The sequence below is a fragment of the Chlorocebus sabaeus genome, chromosome 23 (assembly GCF_047675955.1).
Source record: "Chlorocebus sabaeus isolate Y175 chromosome 23, mChlSab1.0.hap1, whole genome shotgun sequence".
Taxonomy (NCBI): Eukaryota; Metazoa; Chordata; class Mammalia; order Primates; family Cercopithecidae; genus Chlorocebus; species Chlorocebus sabaeus.
This window is the reverse complement of record NC_132926.1, coordinates 68,975,888-68,989,692: the sequence shown is the minus strand read 5'-3', so window position 1 is coordinate 68,989,692 and position 13,805 is coordinate 68,975,888. Positions and strand designations below refer to the sequence as shown.

Below are 13,805 nucleotides of genomic sequence, written 5' to 3'. Positions count from 1 at the left end.
AGCTGTTTTTAACAAAAACTAGACAGATACTTTTTTTTTTTTCTGAGATGGACTCTCACTCTGTCGCCAAGCTGGAGTACAGTGGCACGATCTCGGCTCACTGCAACCTCTACCTCACCGGGTTCAGGTGATTCCCTTGTCTCAGCCTCCTGAGTAGCTAGGACTACGGGCATGTACCACCATCCCAGCTAGGTTTTTTGTATTTTAGTATGAGACAGGGTTTGACCATGTTGGCCAGGATAGTCTTGATCTCCTGACCTTGTGATCCACCTGCCTTGGCCTCCCAAAGTGCTGGGATTACAGGTGTGAGCCACCGCTCCCGGCTGACAATAACTTATTGATAATATTGTACAAGTGTTAATTGTCCTCAAATTAATGTATAAGTTTAATATGATACCAGTAAAATTCCGTGTAGATTTTTTGGGAGAACTTCACAAATTACTCTTAAATTTGTCTAGAAGAACTTGAATAGATTTTTAGAAGTTGTTTAAGAAGAAAGTTAATGGTGGAGAGTAAGTTATAAGCAGTTTTTTAAGAGAAGAAATAAAAGGGACTGATAAACATATAAAAGTATTAAACTGTATGTGTGGTCAAAGAATGTAAATTGAAATGGGATACATTTCTCCCATCAGATTGGCAGAGATGAAAAGAAATAACCCAGTTGTGTATTGAATGTATTGGTAACACATAAAAATTACTAATTGGTACAACCTTCTAGAGAGGAGTTTTGCTATATCAAAACCCTAAAAAAGTGTTCACCTTTTCCCTAGAAGAGGAATCTAAAGAATGTTTACCCCCTTTATGATGAAAACCTGGAAAACAACCTAAATATCCAAGAAAATGATGTTAAATACAGTATCATAGATCTGTGCAGTAGATTACCATGAAGTTGCTAAAAATGACGTACATTTATTGAAAAAACTTGTTCACAATATATTTTTAAAATTATCGTTCTAGTATGTATCATATAATTCCATTTAAAGTTTGCAATTTTATGAAAAGATGTTAACACACATCTTCATAGGAAAAAGCTAGAAAGATATAATACTAATTAGCTCTGGGTTGAGAAATGTAATGAGTAATCTTTTTGTTTTTTTATATTTTTTGAGACAGGGCCTTGCTCTGTCGTCTAGAGTACAGTGGCATGTACATTGCTTACTCTAGCCTTGAACTTCTGGGCTCAAGCCATTTTCCTGCCTCAGCTCTTTTGTCTTTTTGAGATAGGGTTTTGCTCTGTCACCCAGGCTGAAATGCAGTGGTGCGATCTTGGCTCATTGCAACCTCTACTTCCTTGGTTCAAGCAGTCCTCCCACCTCAGCCTCCAGAGCAGCTGGGACTATAGGTGTGTGGCACCACACCCTACTACTTCTTGTGTGTGTGTGTGTGTGTGTGTTTGTGTGTATATATTTATTTATTTATTTATTTATTTATTTATTTATTTATTTATTTTTGGTAGAAATAGGTCTCACCATGTTGCCCAGACTGGTCTTGAACTCCTGGGCTCAAGCGGTCCTCATGCTTTGACTTCCCAAAGTGCCAGGATTACAGGTGTGAGCCACTGTGCCTGGCCACCTCAGCTAAATTAGTTAGCTCTGGCTGATTTTTATGTTTTAGAAATAAAGTATGTTGGGAGGTGACCTTGCTGGTCTCAAACTCCTGGCCTCAAGTGATCCTTTTGCTTCAGCCTCTCAAAGTGCTGGGATTACAGGCATGAGCCACCACACCTAGCCAATACTTGTCTATTTTTTTGATGTCTTTATAATGTATATGTATGTAATCAAGAACTAAAAAAAATTGTAGGTGTGAAAGGTAAATACAAAAATACTGGTGAGAGAATGGGATGATTATATTCCTGGTTCAGTTTTCTTCCTGAGAAATTTGATAATACAGCTTTTGATTTTTAGTAAGTGAAGTAACTGGTGACTGTGTTGTATGTGTGTGTGTTTTTTTTTTTTTTTTTAATAGAAGTGCGAAAAGAAACTTCATCCACGGAAACTTCAGGATAATTTTGAAACAGGCAAGTCATTTCCTATCTTTTTATAATCTTTGCCTTGTGGGAATTGGTTTGGTTTACCTAACTTTTATTTTAGTGGGAGTATGCGATCTATGATAGTTAGGCAGGAAGAGTTGCATATGTTCTGTAGAAAGAGTTCATATATGTAGAGTTCTCTAAGAAACTGGCTGAAACAAATTCATTTAGATGAAATTACTTCCCTTCAGACTGTGCTGTTTCTTTTATGAATGTTAAGCCTTAGTCCTATGCATGAATATTTTAAATACGTAAATAATTGCGTAAGGATTTGGGGAGAGTAGAAAGAATTCAGTATTGTAAAGGCTAGGAAACCTCATTCTCAGATCTATGTAAGGGGTGCACTGACTTTAGAAGGGGAACATTTTTGGGGGATAATCACTGTGGTTCTTCCCGTATACACATTAGTAAATTTGTATGCCTTTTTTCCAATTAAAAGGAACATTTTTCCCTCTTTTGGAGGCAATGTTCAACTTTTTAAGGTGATACTAAGTATAGGTTTTATTAAAGATACTTGGAATTTCTCCTTCCTTGGTTATGAAAAGTAGGTGTGTTGTCTGATTTGGAAAGTAATCCTAGTGAATGTAGAAAGCTCTTTGTTAAATACTGATTTAGTAGATGCTACTTGGAAGTGCTGTAGATTTTTTTCTTAGGTGCTATTTTTGAATTGTATGAAATTTCCTGTGCAGTAGATACTCATTTATTCACCACCTAAATTTAAGGCTTTCATATAGAAAAGTCTTAAGAAATGAAAAGCATTATTGTATTCTTTTTCTGTAATACTGTCTGTGATTTAAGCAAGATAATGCTATTTTAAAAGACATGCCTTAACTATATTATGGAAAGTTACTGTTAACTATGAAGAAAGGAATTATTATTACAATTTAGTTTGATACAGTCCCACTTGTTTATTTTTGTTTTTGTTACCTATGCTTTTGGGGTCATATACAAAAAATATCATGGTGAAGATTGGCGTCAGAGGGTTTTTTCCCTGTTTTCTTCTAGGAATGCTACAGTTTCGGGTCTTGCATTTAAGTCTTTTATCCATTTCAAGTTCATTTTTATGTGTGGTATATGATAAGGATCCAGTGCTTTTGCATGTGGATATCCAGTTTTCCCAGCATCATTTATTGAAGAGTCTATTATTTCTCCTCATAGTATAGAGAAGTTATGGGAGTATAAGTCTTCTTAATAGGATATTTTTCTGGCCACCTTGGGTGGTGGGGACATGTTAAGCATATAGTGAAATCTAATTAACATATATTCAGAAATCAGTTATTTTACAGAATCTTTTAAAAGCTGTATATTCAGGGACATTAAAAAGAGTACACCATGCCAGCCTGGGCAACATAGCAAGACTTTTGTCTCTACAAAAATTAAAAATGAGCCAGGTGTGGTGGCACATACCTGTAGTCCCAGCTACTTAAGAGGCTGAGGCAAAAGATCACTTGAGCCCAGGAAGTTGAGGCTGAGTGAGCTGTGATTATCACTGTACTCCAGCCTGGGCAACAGAATGAGACTCTGTCTCAAAAAAAAAAAAAAAAAAGTGCAGCACACTGCAACTTGGTATGTTGATCTTAGTTGGGCATTATATGGATATATAAAATTTTGAGTTGTGTTGAGAAGTATAAAAAGATTCATGTCCTGGGAAGCCTCATCCTCATTTCAGACTTACTTTCTGCCAGTTTCTTGATGTCCATTCCAAACCTACTTTCTGGTTAAGTGCCTGGTCTGTTTAAAAGGTGGGGAAAAAAAGCCCAGATAAATTGGAGTTTTGTTGTACTATGATTTCAAAAATTTGGATTTTTCTTTTTTTTTTTCTTATTTTTTTCTTTTGCTTTTTGAGATGGAGTCGCTATGTCACCCAGGCTGGAGTGTAATGGCACGATCTCGGCTCACTTCAACCTCCACCTCCCAGGTTCAAGCCATTCTCCTGCCTCAGCCTCCTGAGTAGCTGGGATTACAGGCATGTGCCACCATGCCTGGCTAATTTTTGCATTTTTAGTACGGACGGGGTTTCACCATCTTGTCCGGGCTGGTCTTGAACTCCTGACCTTGTGATCTGCCCTCGTTGACCTCCCAAAGTGCTGGGATTACAGGCATGAGCCATCATGCCTGGCTGGATTTTTCTTTATGGTGATAAGTTCCTGGAAATCTTGGTAAAACCTAGCTTTATTTTTCTGTAACAAAATGCACATATAGGAGGCGAAGCACATGTAGGAGGTAAAGTTATGCTCATTTTGAAAGCAAAGAAATGTCAAGGGTCTTAATGACTGAGATTAAAATTTTGAATATGTGGAAATAATAATAGATTGAAAATGCAGTTGACCACCAGTTTAGGGAAAGGAAAATACATACTTTGGTGGTTCTGTTTAGGGTTAGAGTCTGGGAAGATAAACATATACTCAAAACTAATTCTTTTGTAACAAAAGGCAAAGGGCAGTATTTGATTTCTTACCAAGGTTATTGAGCTTATTTATTTTGTTTTTTTTTAAACAGATGCTGTATACGACTTACCTAACTCCAATGAAGACCAGTTGCTAGAGCATGCCGAGGGACAGCCCGTGGCGTGTAATGGACATTGCAAGTTCCCCTTTTCATCCAGAGCCTTTTTGAGTTTCAAGTTTGACCATAATGCTATAATGAAAATCTTGGACCTTTGATAGCAGCAAATATATTGTAAATATCCCAGGATCAGAGACCTGTTGGATTTCAGTGGGTGTCTCCTCAAGCCTTACCTTTCTCAGGTGTTTTAAAGAAATGCAGGGAGGCAATGTTTCTGAAGACGTTTTCTGTTTATAAGAGAGAGTAGAAAGAAACACGAGTTTGCACTGTAAATGCAGTTATAACCTTTTATACAGATTTACCTTTTCAGTGTTTAGTACAAGGTTAAGTTGCTTTCTTTGAGGGCATTTATTCTGTGTGACTGTGGGTTTTATTTTGTGTTCTGGTTGAGAAAATAATGTATTGAGTTACTGTCAAGTAGCCACGTTAATGGGAATGCTCCATCTACCTGTTACAGTGATTGCAATAATAGTATATTGGAGTTTTTCAAAGAAACTTAAAATAATGCCCAATTATTAAATGAACACAAGAGCTGAAATGTCGCATTTGTCGGGATTACAGGTGATCTACTTTGGTGACATTTTGTACTTCTCTCTGCTTATAACCACTGAGGCTTTCTAATCTTCCTCTGGAGTTTCAGTGAAAGGATTTATTGAGAGCAGCTTCTGGAATATAATGTGCATGTCCATAATGAATTCTTAGTACTTCATAAGGACAAAGTCTGTAGCCTGGAGGGGCTTGAGTGGATGGGAGTTGATGCTGTGATTTTGAGCTGTGGTTACATGCAGTCAGTAAACCTGTGAGACTGCTGGAGGAAATGTAGCAGAGAGCATGGAGGCTGGGACCCAGCAGCTACTTTGGGTCATGTCTTTACCATCCTGCCTCCAACCCTTTAGTCTTGTAGACTTTTGTTCTCGTGGAAATTTCTTCTATATTCCAGTTGTATAAATATGTATGAAAAACTGACATTACTGGGTTTTACATTGCATCTCCAGTATTGATCTTTGGATCAATACTGTTATATTTGTTTTATTAGGTTCCAATTTGCAATAGTAGCAGTGACTGACATGCTTTTATTGGCCTGCTAAGCCCCTGGATGATGGAGTGAGAAGAAGGGAAGGGGTATGCAGTTTACCCAAGTCCAAATAAAGCATTTCACTAGGTTACACATTATGTATATGTGTTACACAATAGTAACATACGTAACTCACTCCTAGGAATGTATTTTGCTTCAGAATTTTTAAATTCACATAAGGATGGCAGTGCCCATTTTAAGGAGGATTTCACCTATAATTGAGGACAATCACCAGGGTGTTAAGGGGGCTTTAGTGTTTTGGCTGCATCTGACCTCATTGAAGGAATTTCTTGGAAATGGGGGGTGTTCGAGTGTGTGTGTGTGTGTGTGTATCTATCATGTGGGTTTTAAAAATCCTTTTTTACAGTGGTACCCACAAAATACTTCTCTGCTTATAAATGTTATTGTAGAAATCTTTATTCTTTGTAGGTAGCCTATTTAATCGGGTTCCACTGAACCTCATGGGACTTTTAAAAGAAGGGCTATTTAAGGAATTCACTTGGTAGTACTTTGCTTTAGCTTTTAAATGGCTTGATTTTAAAGGAGAAATTCTATTTATTAATGAAGGTGTCACCCTTTTGGTGCTAAGCAGGAGAATTCACAATTAAAGCAGTGTGTATGGAATTATGATATTCAGAATCCTGCATCTTTTAATGTGACAAATGTTTGAATCCTGTGACCTTTGCTTTTTAATGCGTTGTATGATTGTGTTTGGAAGCTTTTACTGTCCTTTTCAGAAATACGGCTGCTTTGCTTGGGTCTCTTTGAGCCATATTTATAGTTGGTCCCAGCATTCCAGACTTCTGTTGTTAAAGGAGTGAAAATGTAGTTTGCCCGGCAGATGAATAATTTTCACTCATTTACTGTCTTCTGGACACCATTTAACTTTTACTGTGTTTTTTTTTTTGGTATGTGTGTTTTTTTTTTTCTTTTCAAGTGCATACTTTGGCCAGTCTTCCTGGTGCCTGTGGAGTTGGATTTGTCAGCTCTCAGTACTGAAGCAAAAGAGATTAGTTACCGGAAGTATGGCCTCTAATGGTGTTGAGCCTTTTCAAGAACCAACAAATTGTCTTTGTGATTACAGTAGTTTAACTATGGTTAAATGTTATTGCTGTTGCGCTGCTTTATTTAATGCACTGTGGAACAAAATATAAGGGTATTGTTGGGATGTGATTATGGTAACTTCAAGCTTTTAGCTCTCCTCAAAGTTTGAGGTTAAAAAAATGTTAAAAGATGTGAGTTAAAGTTTGTGTGTGATGTGACTTAACTATGCAGAAAATATTTAAGTTGGATGTACCTGGTTTAGGTACATCTACTATACTTATTCCCTCAAACCTGGGTAATAGTTTCTCAGTGTTCAGGTTACCTTGAGAAAGGCCAAGCTTAGTGAACTGGATTTCTCCCTTGAGAAGTTTTAGTATGGTTTGAGGAAATCAAGTGATAAAGGAGTATGCTGAATATGCAATAATTTACTTCTACTGAGTGCTGCATTTTAAGAAGCTAGATAAGAAGAGTAGTTGGTTTGCTTCATTATGTTTTGTCTTTGAGAGAGATACCGGTCTTGGAATTCACTTTTTAAATATTATGTTCCAACCTTATATGTTCCAAGGTGCAGTGCACTGTGAATCTTTTATTTTAAAACAATTTGTGGGTGCTTTTATGTATAACTTTAATGATTTATAAGATGCTAAATGAATTGTTTTTGTACCTAACCATTGTAATCCAAAAGATAAGGGTGTGGTTTACATGCTTTTCAAAAATGTGTGTTAAGAAGTAGCAAATGAATGGTTTAGGATTTCAAATAGTGATACCCTCCTGAGACATGAGCATTTGGAGAGGCCTAATAGAACTCATATAGTGTGGGTGAAATTTGATTAAAGATGTTGGAAAATTAAGTTGGATTTTTGTATTCATATATAAAGGAAGGTCTCCCAATGCTGTCAAAGGAATTTTGGTCACTACTTGCTGTTCTGAGCTTTGAATATCCTTATTTTTCTATTAAATATCAGTTAGTAAGTATAGCTAATGAAGACATATAATGAAAGTAATTTTATGCTGTAAGATTGAGTTGGTACTCTTCCTTTTGAAGGCTTTAGTAATTTGTATGTAATGTCAAATAAAGGAATTCAAATCTGAGTAAATAACAGCCTTCTACTATAGGAATTAGATTCTTCTATAATATTGACCATATTGTGTCCTATAGAGAAGTTAAGGTCTGAGTGCATGTGTGCGTTAAAAACACTACCTATTCTCTCACGGACCTATTTCTCATCCTTTCTGTTTTCATCTCCAACAGTTAAACGGTAAGGAAAGCAAAGTTAATTATAAAAATTAGACATTTTGCCAAGTTACTTTTCTTACCACAGTACCCTCTCTTGGCTTTTTTTTTTAAGACGGAGTTTCACTCTTGTTGCCCAGGCTGGAGTGCAATGGTGCAATCTCGGCTCACTGCAACCTGTGCCTCCCGGGTTCAAGCGATTCTCCTGCCTCAGCCTCCCAAGTAGCTGGGATTACAGGCATGCGCCACTGCGCCTGGCTATTTCTGTGTTTTTAGTAGAGATGGGGTTTTTCCATGTTGGTCGAGCTGGTCTCTCTTGGCTTTTTATCTGTATTTTCGTACCAGTGGACCTCCCTGCCTCCTGAGACTGTTTTGATTGACATCTTTTGTGTTTCTATATTTTCTGAGGCAGTACTTTCTATGTTAATCATAGTAATAAAGTCAGATTCATTAACTTTTCTTCCTAGTAATTTTGACTTGGATTATTTTCTAGCCTGGGGGGATGGGGTTCATATGTGTTGTTGTAACTTTAGATTAATAAGCAAGACTGTTTTTTTTGTTTGAAGGTATCCTTTACATACCTTCTCTAGGTAAACAAGTGTTAGTAAAAACAATTTTGTCAAACGGTATTCCTGACAGCTTAGTAAAGTCTAGGTAGAGTTTCTCATTTTGTATTATGTCCTAAGACTTTAAAGTGCATTTGTCTAGTTGCCAAAAATTCTAAATATGAGATTATGATGGGCTTTCTCAGCATCTTTTTGCTTCCTAGAATGGAGTTACTCTTGAAGTCTGTACTCGTGTGTCAGAAAGATGGCAGATTGCAAATGGGCAGTACAGGCTTTGCCCCATGCTTTCAAAGTAGGATTCTGGATTGCAGTTTCAAAAAATATGATACATTATTGTTATAGAATCAAAGTGTCCTGAAGGGAGAAGAATAGCTATAGTTGCTGGGCAAAGAGTATAAGAAAGAAACTTTAGAGTATTTATCAATATTTGAGTGCTATATTATGTTCCAGGCTAGAAATGTGACCATTGCATGGCCTAAGTGTAGTCATTCATATATATATGAATATCTGTCTATCTGTATATATATGAATATCTGTATATGCGCATGTATCGCCATTGTCAAGTGTTTTCTAGCCCTGGATAAAGTTCATTTTTTCGAAGTATGATTGCCAAGCAATCCAGTGAATTTAAAGTAATTTTTCTCACTTTAAAGACTGGTGGTGAGGAGTCTGGTCCTTCCTGTACTGATACTGTAGAACTCCAGTCAAACTCAAGTGCACTGCTTTCTTACAGGAAGACAACTCAGAACACAGCCATAATCTGCTGTGATGTCGGTCACATCACAGTGCTTATACATTTTCCTAAATGGTGATTCATTCTTTTCCATCTAACTTCCTTGTGACAAACAGCATTTACTATGGAAATAGTAGTCTGTAAATAGGGAAAAGAGTGAAAGTTACTCTCATGCATGGGAGTGGACTTAAAGGGTTGACTTCCACCTGCTGAGTACAAACAAGTGTAAAGAAAAACTATGATAAAGTATGGGGGTCTTATCTTGAGAATTGTTGATAATGAAATCTTTAATCTGGGTTATCAGAGTAATGAAATCACCAATAAAAACATTCCATTTATCTTGGATCTTCTGTGGTTAGCAGAGGAGTATGGTCTAGCTATGTTAGCAGCTTGAAGGCACAACCTAAAAGGAATGAGCTTTCACAGGGTGCTTACGTTAGTTGGGTAGCATTGGTCAAAGGTACTCTGAAGAGTGAATGCAGAAATCAATTGCCTGTGTTTGTAACCTTGTCCCACATGGACCCTAATGTTTAGTAGACTTCAGTCTTTTAGTCCAGTAGAAGACTACAGCCCTGAATATGTGTTTTCTGCTTTTTGGGGGAAGGTTTCCTGTAGGTGGTTGGGTGGTTTTTGGGTTATTGGCCACTGTTCGTTAAGTGCCATTTGAAGACCTGTTGTTTCTTAATCTTTTTTTTCTTGGTGTGACTGGTCAGGAAAAAGTCCATTGAGTCCTTTTTTTTCTCCCTGGTGTCTTATCATTTCTGTAGAATAATCCATCTTTTTAAATTTGTATTACATCTCTATAGCAAACCTGCCACAGACTTGCAAGTAGTGATTTTATCTTTCCTTCCTGAGAAGGTGATCTCACTTTTGATGTGTGGGTCACCTGTGGACACCTGTGCTCTTTTGAGTCTCAATGCTTGTAGCTTTCACATTGGCTTGGGAACAACAGACTTCTGTGTGGTTCTAGAGTGAAATGGGCAGTGTTCTACTGGTCCTCAGTCTTTGAGAGTTCTTAGGCAACATCCTTAGTATAGTGGAATTTCTGAGGTCAAATTTAACATTTTAATGTATTCTCCTTTTAGTTCATTGAATCTGAGGTTCTAAATCTGTAGCTTCATTTTGAGCACAAGTCTGCATTGTCATTTTTTAAGTTTTAGAGATTAGCAGGCATATGCTTTTGTGATATTTAGGAATATAGACTGGCAGCAAATCAAAGTAAAGGTTATCAACTGTGAATGAAATTTAGATAATTCTTCAGCGATTGGTTAATTAGATGGGTTAGTGCTTTTGAACATATAACAGTAGACTTGTATTCTTTATGCACTATACATATGATACGCACTGACAGAAAAGCACAGAAGACATACTGCTAAGAGTTTCTTTGTGCATTTCACTACTGTTCTAGGGGACTGCTGTCTCTTTGGTTCCTTTTAGGTTTGTGTTAGGATGTTGCACAAGTAATCATTTAATGTTAAATGCAAGTGTCCAAAGAAATGAGTCTTAAAGTTCTTTGGTCATATTTCACTTAAAAGTTAGGACAGGAGGCCGGGCGCGGTGGCTCAAGCCTGTAATCCCAGCACTTTGGGAGGCCGAGACGGGCGGATCACGAGGTCAGAAGATCGAGACCATCCTGGCTAACACGGTGAAACCCCGTCTCTACTAAAACTACAAAAAAACTAGCCGGGCGAGGTGGTGGGCGCCTGTAGTCCCAGCTACTCGGGAGGCTGAGGCAGGAGAATGGCATGAACCCGGGAGGCGGAGCTTGCAGTGAGCTGAGATCTGGCCACTGCACTCCAGCCTGGGCGACAGAGCAAGACTCCGTCTCAAAAAAAAAAAAAAAAAAAAGTTAGGACAGGAGACAGCTAACCTGACTTCCATTTTACAAATATTAGAAACTTTCTTCAATAACAAAAATAGCGAAGGACAATAAAACCATGAACTATTTTGCTTTATGTCTATTTTTAAAAAATAATTGTTTTGAAGTTTGCTTATTAGCTTAATACCTTATAGTACTTTTAAAAAATCATCCTTGGTAATTATTGACTTATCCTATATCCATGTACAATTCAGTTTTATCTGTTAGCTTTAATAAAAATTGAAAACAATCTAATTCAGAATAAAATAAACGGAATTATAATTCATGTATTAGCATTTTTAAGTGATGTTCTCTTAATAAGATTGTCTTTTGTCTAACCAAAATAGGGCATACACATTAGTTTGGATGGGAAAGGGGATAAGACTTGACTTTTTAATACTGTGCCTATTTCCAAAACAAGATTTGATATGGCTTTTTATGTTATGCTTTAAAGACGTTCCTGGAAGATACATAGTCTTTAAACAATTTGGGAGTAAGTTTTAGTCAGAAAAAGGTGAAGATATTTATGCTGAGTCATGTTAAATTATTTTGAGACCTTTTGCTGGTAGACAAAAACTGAGGAAATGTTTCACTAAGTATATTATGGTCAATGAAAAAACCGGACTTTAGAGTAAATGTGATAACCAAGTAGATTTGTGAACTTTATTTCTTTAGTAATTATTTTTGTCTTATGTGAAATGATTTAAGCTTTAATATTTGCCTAGATTATAGCAGTATTTTATTTTACCTTATAGGGCATTTTAATGCTTGGGGAAAGACTGTATAAGTAAACCTACTTCAAGTGATTCTGTTCATGGTATTAGAGTTCTTGGTGCTCTTTTGGAAATTGTCAAACATTTACTGATAGCAGAAAAGGAACCCCAAAACACCTGTAGTGTTCACCTTGTTATAAGAACTGAAACATTTAGAACAGGTTTTACTTTGTTTCTAGATTTATGTTGTTGTAGGTGAACAGCAACTTTGTCTTTTTCCCTCAGTGTTAACGAAAGGATAAAGACTGACTTTTACCTCTGTTGCTGGGTATGACTATCAAGGGATTTCCAGTGATTCATGTTTGTGAATTGGAGTTTAAATGTTTTCAGGATTACTGTAATTCCAAAGACCCACTAGAATGTCAGCTGTACTCTGTACTCTCCACTGACAAAATGAACAGAATCCTATGTCTTAACAGTTAATGCTCTAATTTTTTGAAAGTTTTTGATGTAAATGATAGGTTAGAAACTAAAAGCCTTTTAATCTTACAAAATACAATTTGAATGATGGAAGGTTGTTCAGATACTGGCTTTCTGTAAAAACATCATTGTGTTAGATTGTTTGTAATGTCAATAAAATTGGCTGCTTGGGCAGTTTGTGACTACCTTAGCTTGGTTTCTGCTACCGTTACTTGTTATCTAGGTTCTGAGCTGCTCATTGTGGTTGCTCTCTCTTTGGACCAATACAAATGGCAAGTATGAGATGAACATGATAAAAGTATGTTTATGTAACAGGAAGAAGCTGGGCGCGGTGGCTCATACCTATAATCCCAGCACTTTGGAAGGCCGAGGTGGGTGGATCATGAGGTCAGGAGTTCGAGACCAGCCTGACCAACATGGTGAAACTAAAAATACAAAAATTAGCCAGGTGTGGTGGCGTGCGTCTGTAGTCCCACTTATTTGGGAAGCTGAAGCAGGGGAATCCCTTGACCCCAGGAGGCGGAGGTTGCAGTGAGCCGAGATCGCGCCGCTGCACTCCAGCCTGAGCGAACAGAGCAAGACTCCATCTGGGGGCGGAAAAAAAGCCAGGAAGAAATATTGTAGAGTCTCTGCAAAAATGAAAATACCTCAATTAAGTTTGTTGCTTTAAAGCAAGATTATAGTTTAAGGCTTGAGATGTGAATTCATTAGGTATTTAAAATCCAGCAATTCTTAAGTTTGTGCTAGAATCAGGTTTTGCAATAGGAATACTTAACCTTGGATCTCGGGGGAAAAGAAATACATTCTTTTCTATTAGAGACCTTAGCTATATGATAGTAACTTTTATCTAAAATTTTCAAAAGGAGAGTGATCAGTGTGTTATACTCACTGTCAAAGTTACTTTCCTACCATAGTGAAAACTTGAGAACATTGTAATCTTTCTCTAACAGACGTGTTGCAAAGCTGCTTGCCATCTTGTTGTCCTATATGACTTCCTTGCATTTCCAGTCCTTGATTACGTTCCCTGTTTTAATGATCTTTAAGAGGGGAAAAGACTCTTTAATAGATAGCTTCTGATTTATGCCAAATTTTAAAAAGCCAAATAGAAATGGGCTCTAAAGGAGGGTTCTTTGGCCATTTTGATCTAATAATAGTCTTATTTCCAGCCCCCCTGCTTTGATTAGATGCTTGATTTCATGTGAACATCATGGATTTGATATTTGCCTGTATGACAAACAGTTCTACAGAAGGATAGCCTTACCCTTTAAATAACACAGTTAAGGTACACTGTGGAATTAGAAATATTTATTCAGAATATAAGAATGTTTGTAAAATATTATAAATGTCTCTGTATAAATAAATGGAGTTTTTAAAAAACAATTCTATATCAAATAACACAAAGTAGCTATTTTACAGCAGCTAAAACTAAAGGCATCTGAAAACATTTAAAGAATACAAGTGAAGAATCTAAAAAATTACAAGGTATAGTACAGTGTTAAGTAGCAATT

The 13,805-nt window shown here is 36.8% G+C and overlaps 1 protein-coding gene across 6 annotated transcripts in view; it reads left to right on the top strand.

Moving 5' to 3' along the window:
- The window catches only part of DCP2 (decapping mRNA 2), a 42,420-nt gene extending 29,933 nt beyond the window's left edge, over positions 1–12,487 (top strand). For 3 of the 6 annotated variants that reach the window (XM_073010756.1, XM_008014158.3, XM_008014159.3), the window contains 2 exons: positions 1,966–2,017; positions 4,529–12,487. In XM_073010756.1, coding sequence (XP_072866857.1) covers positions 1,966–2,017; positions 4,529–4,692 — 216 coding nt within the window. In that variant the 3' untranslated portion in view covers positions 4,693–12,487. The other 3 variants (XM_073010753.1, XM_073010754.1, XM_073010755.1) reach the window with 3 other exon arrangements.
- Positions 12,488–13,805: the final 1,318 nt, after the last annotated feature.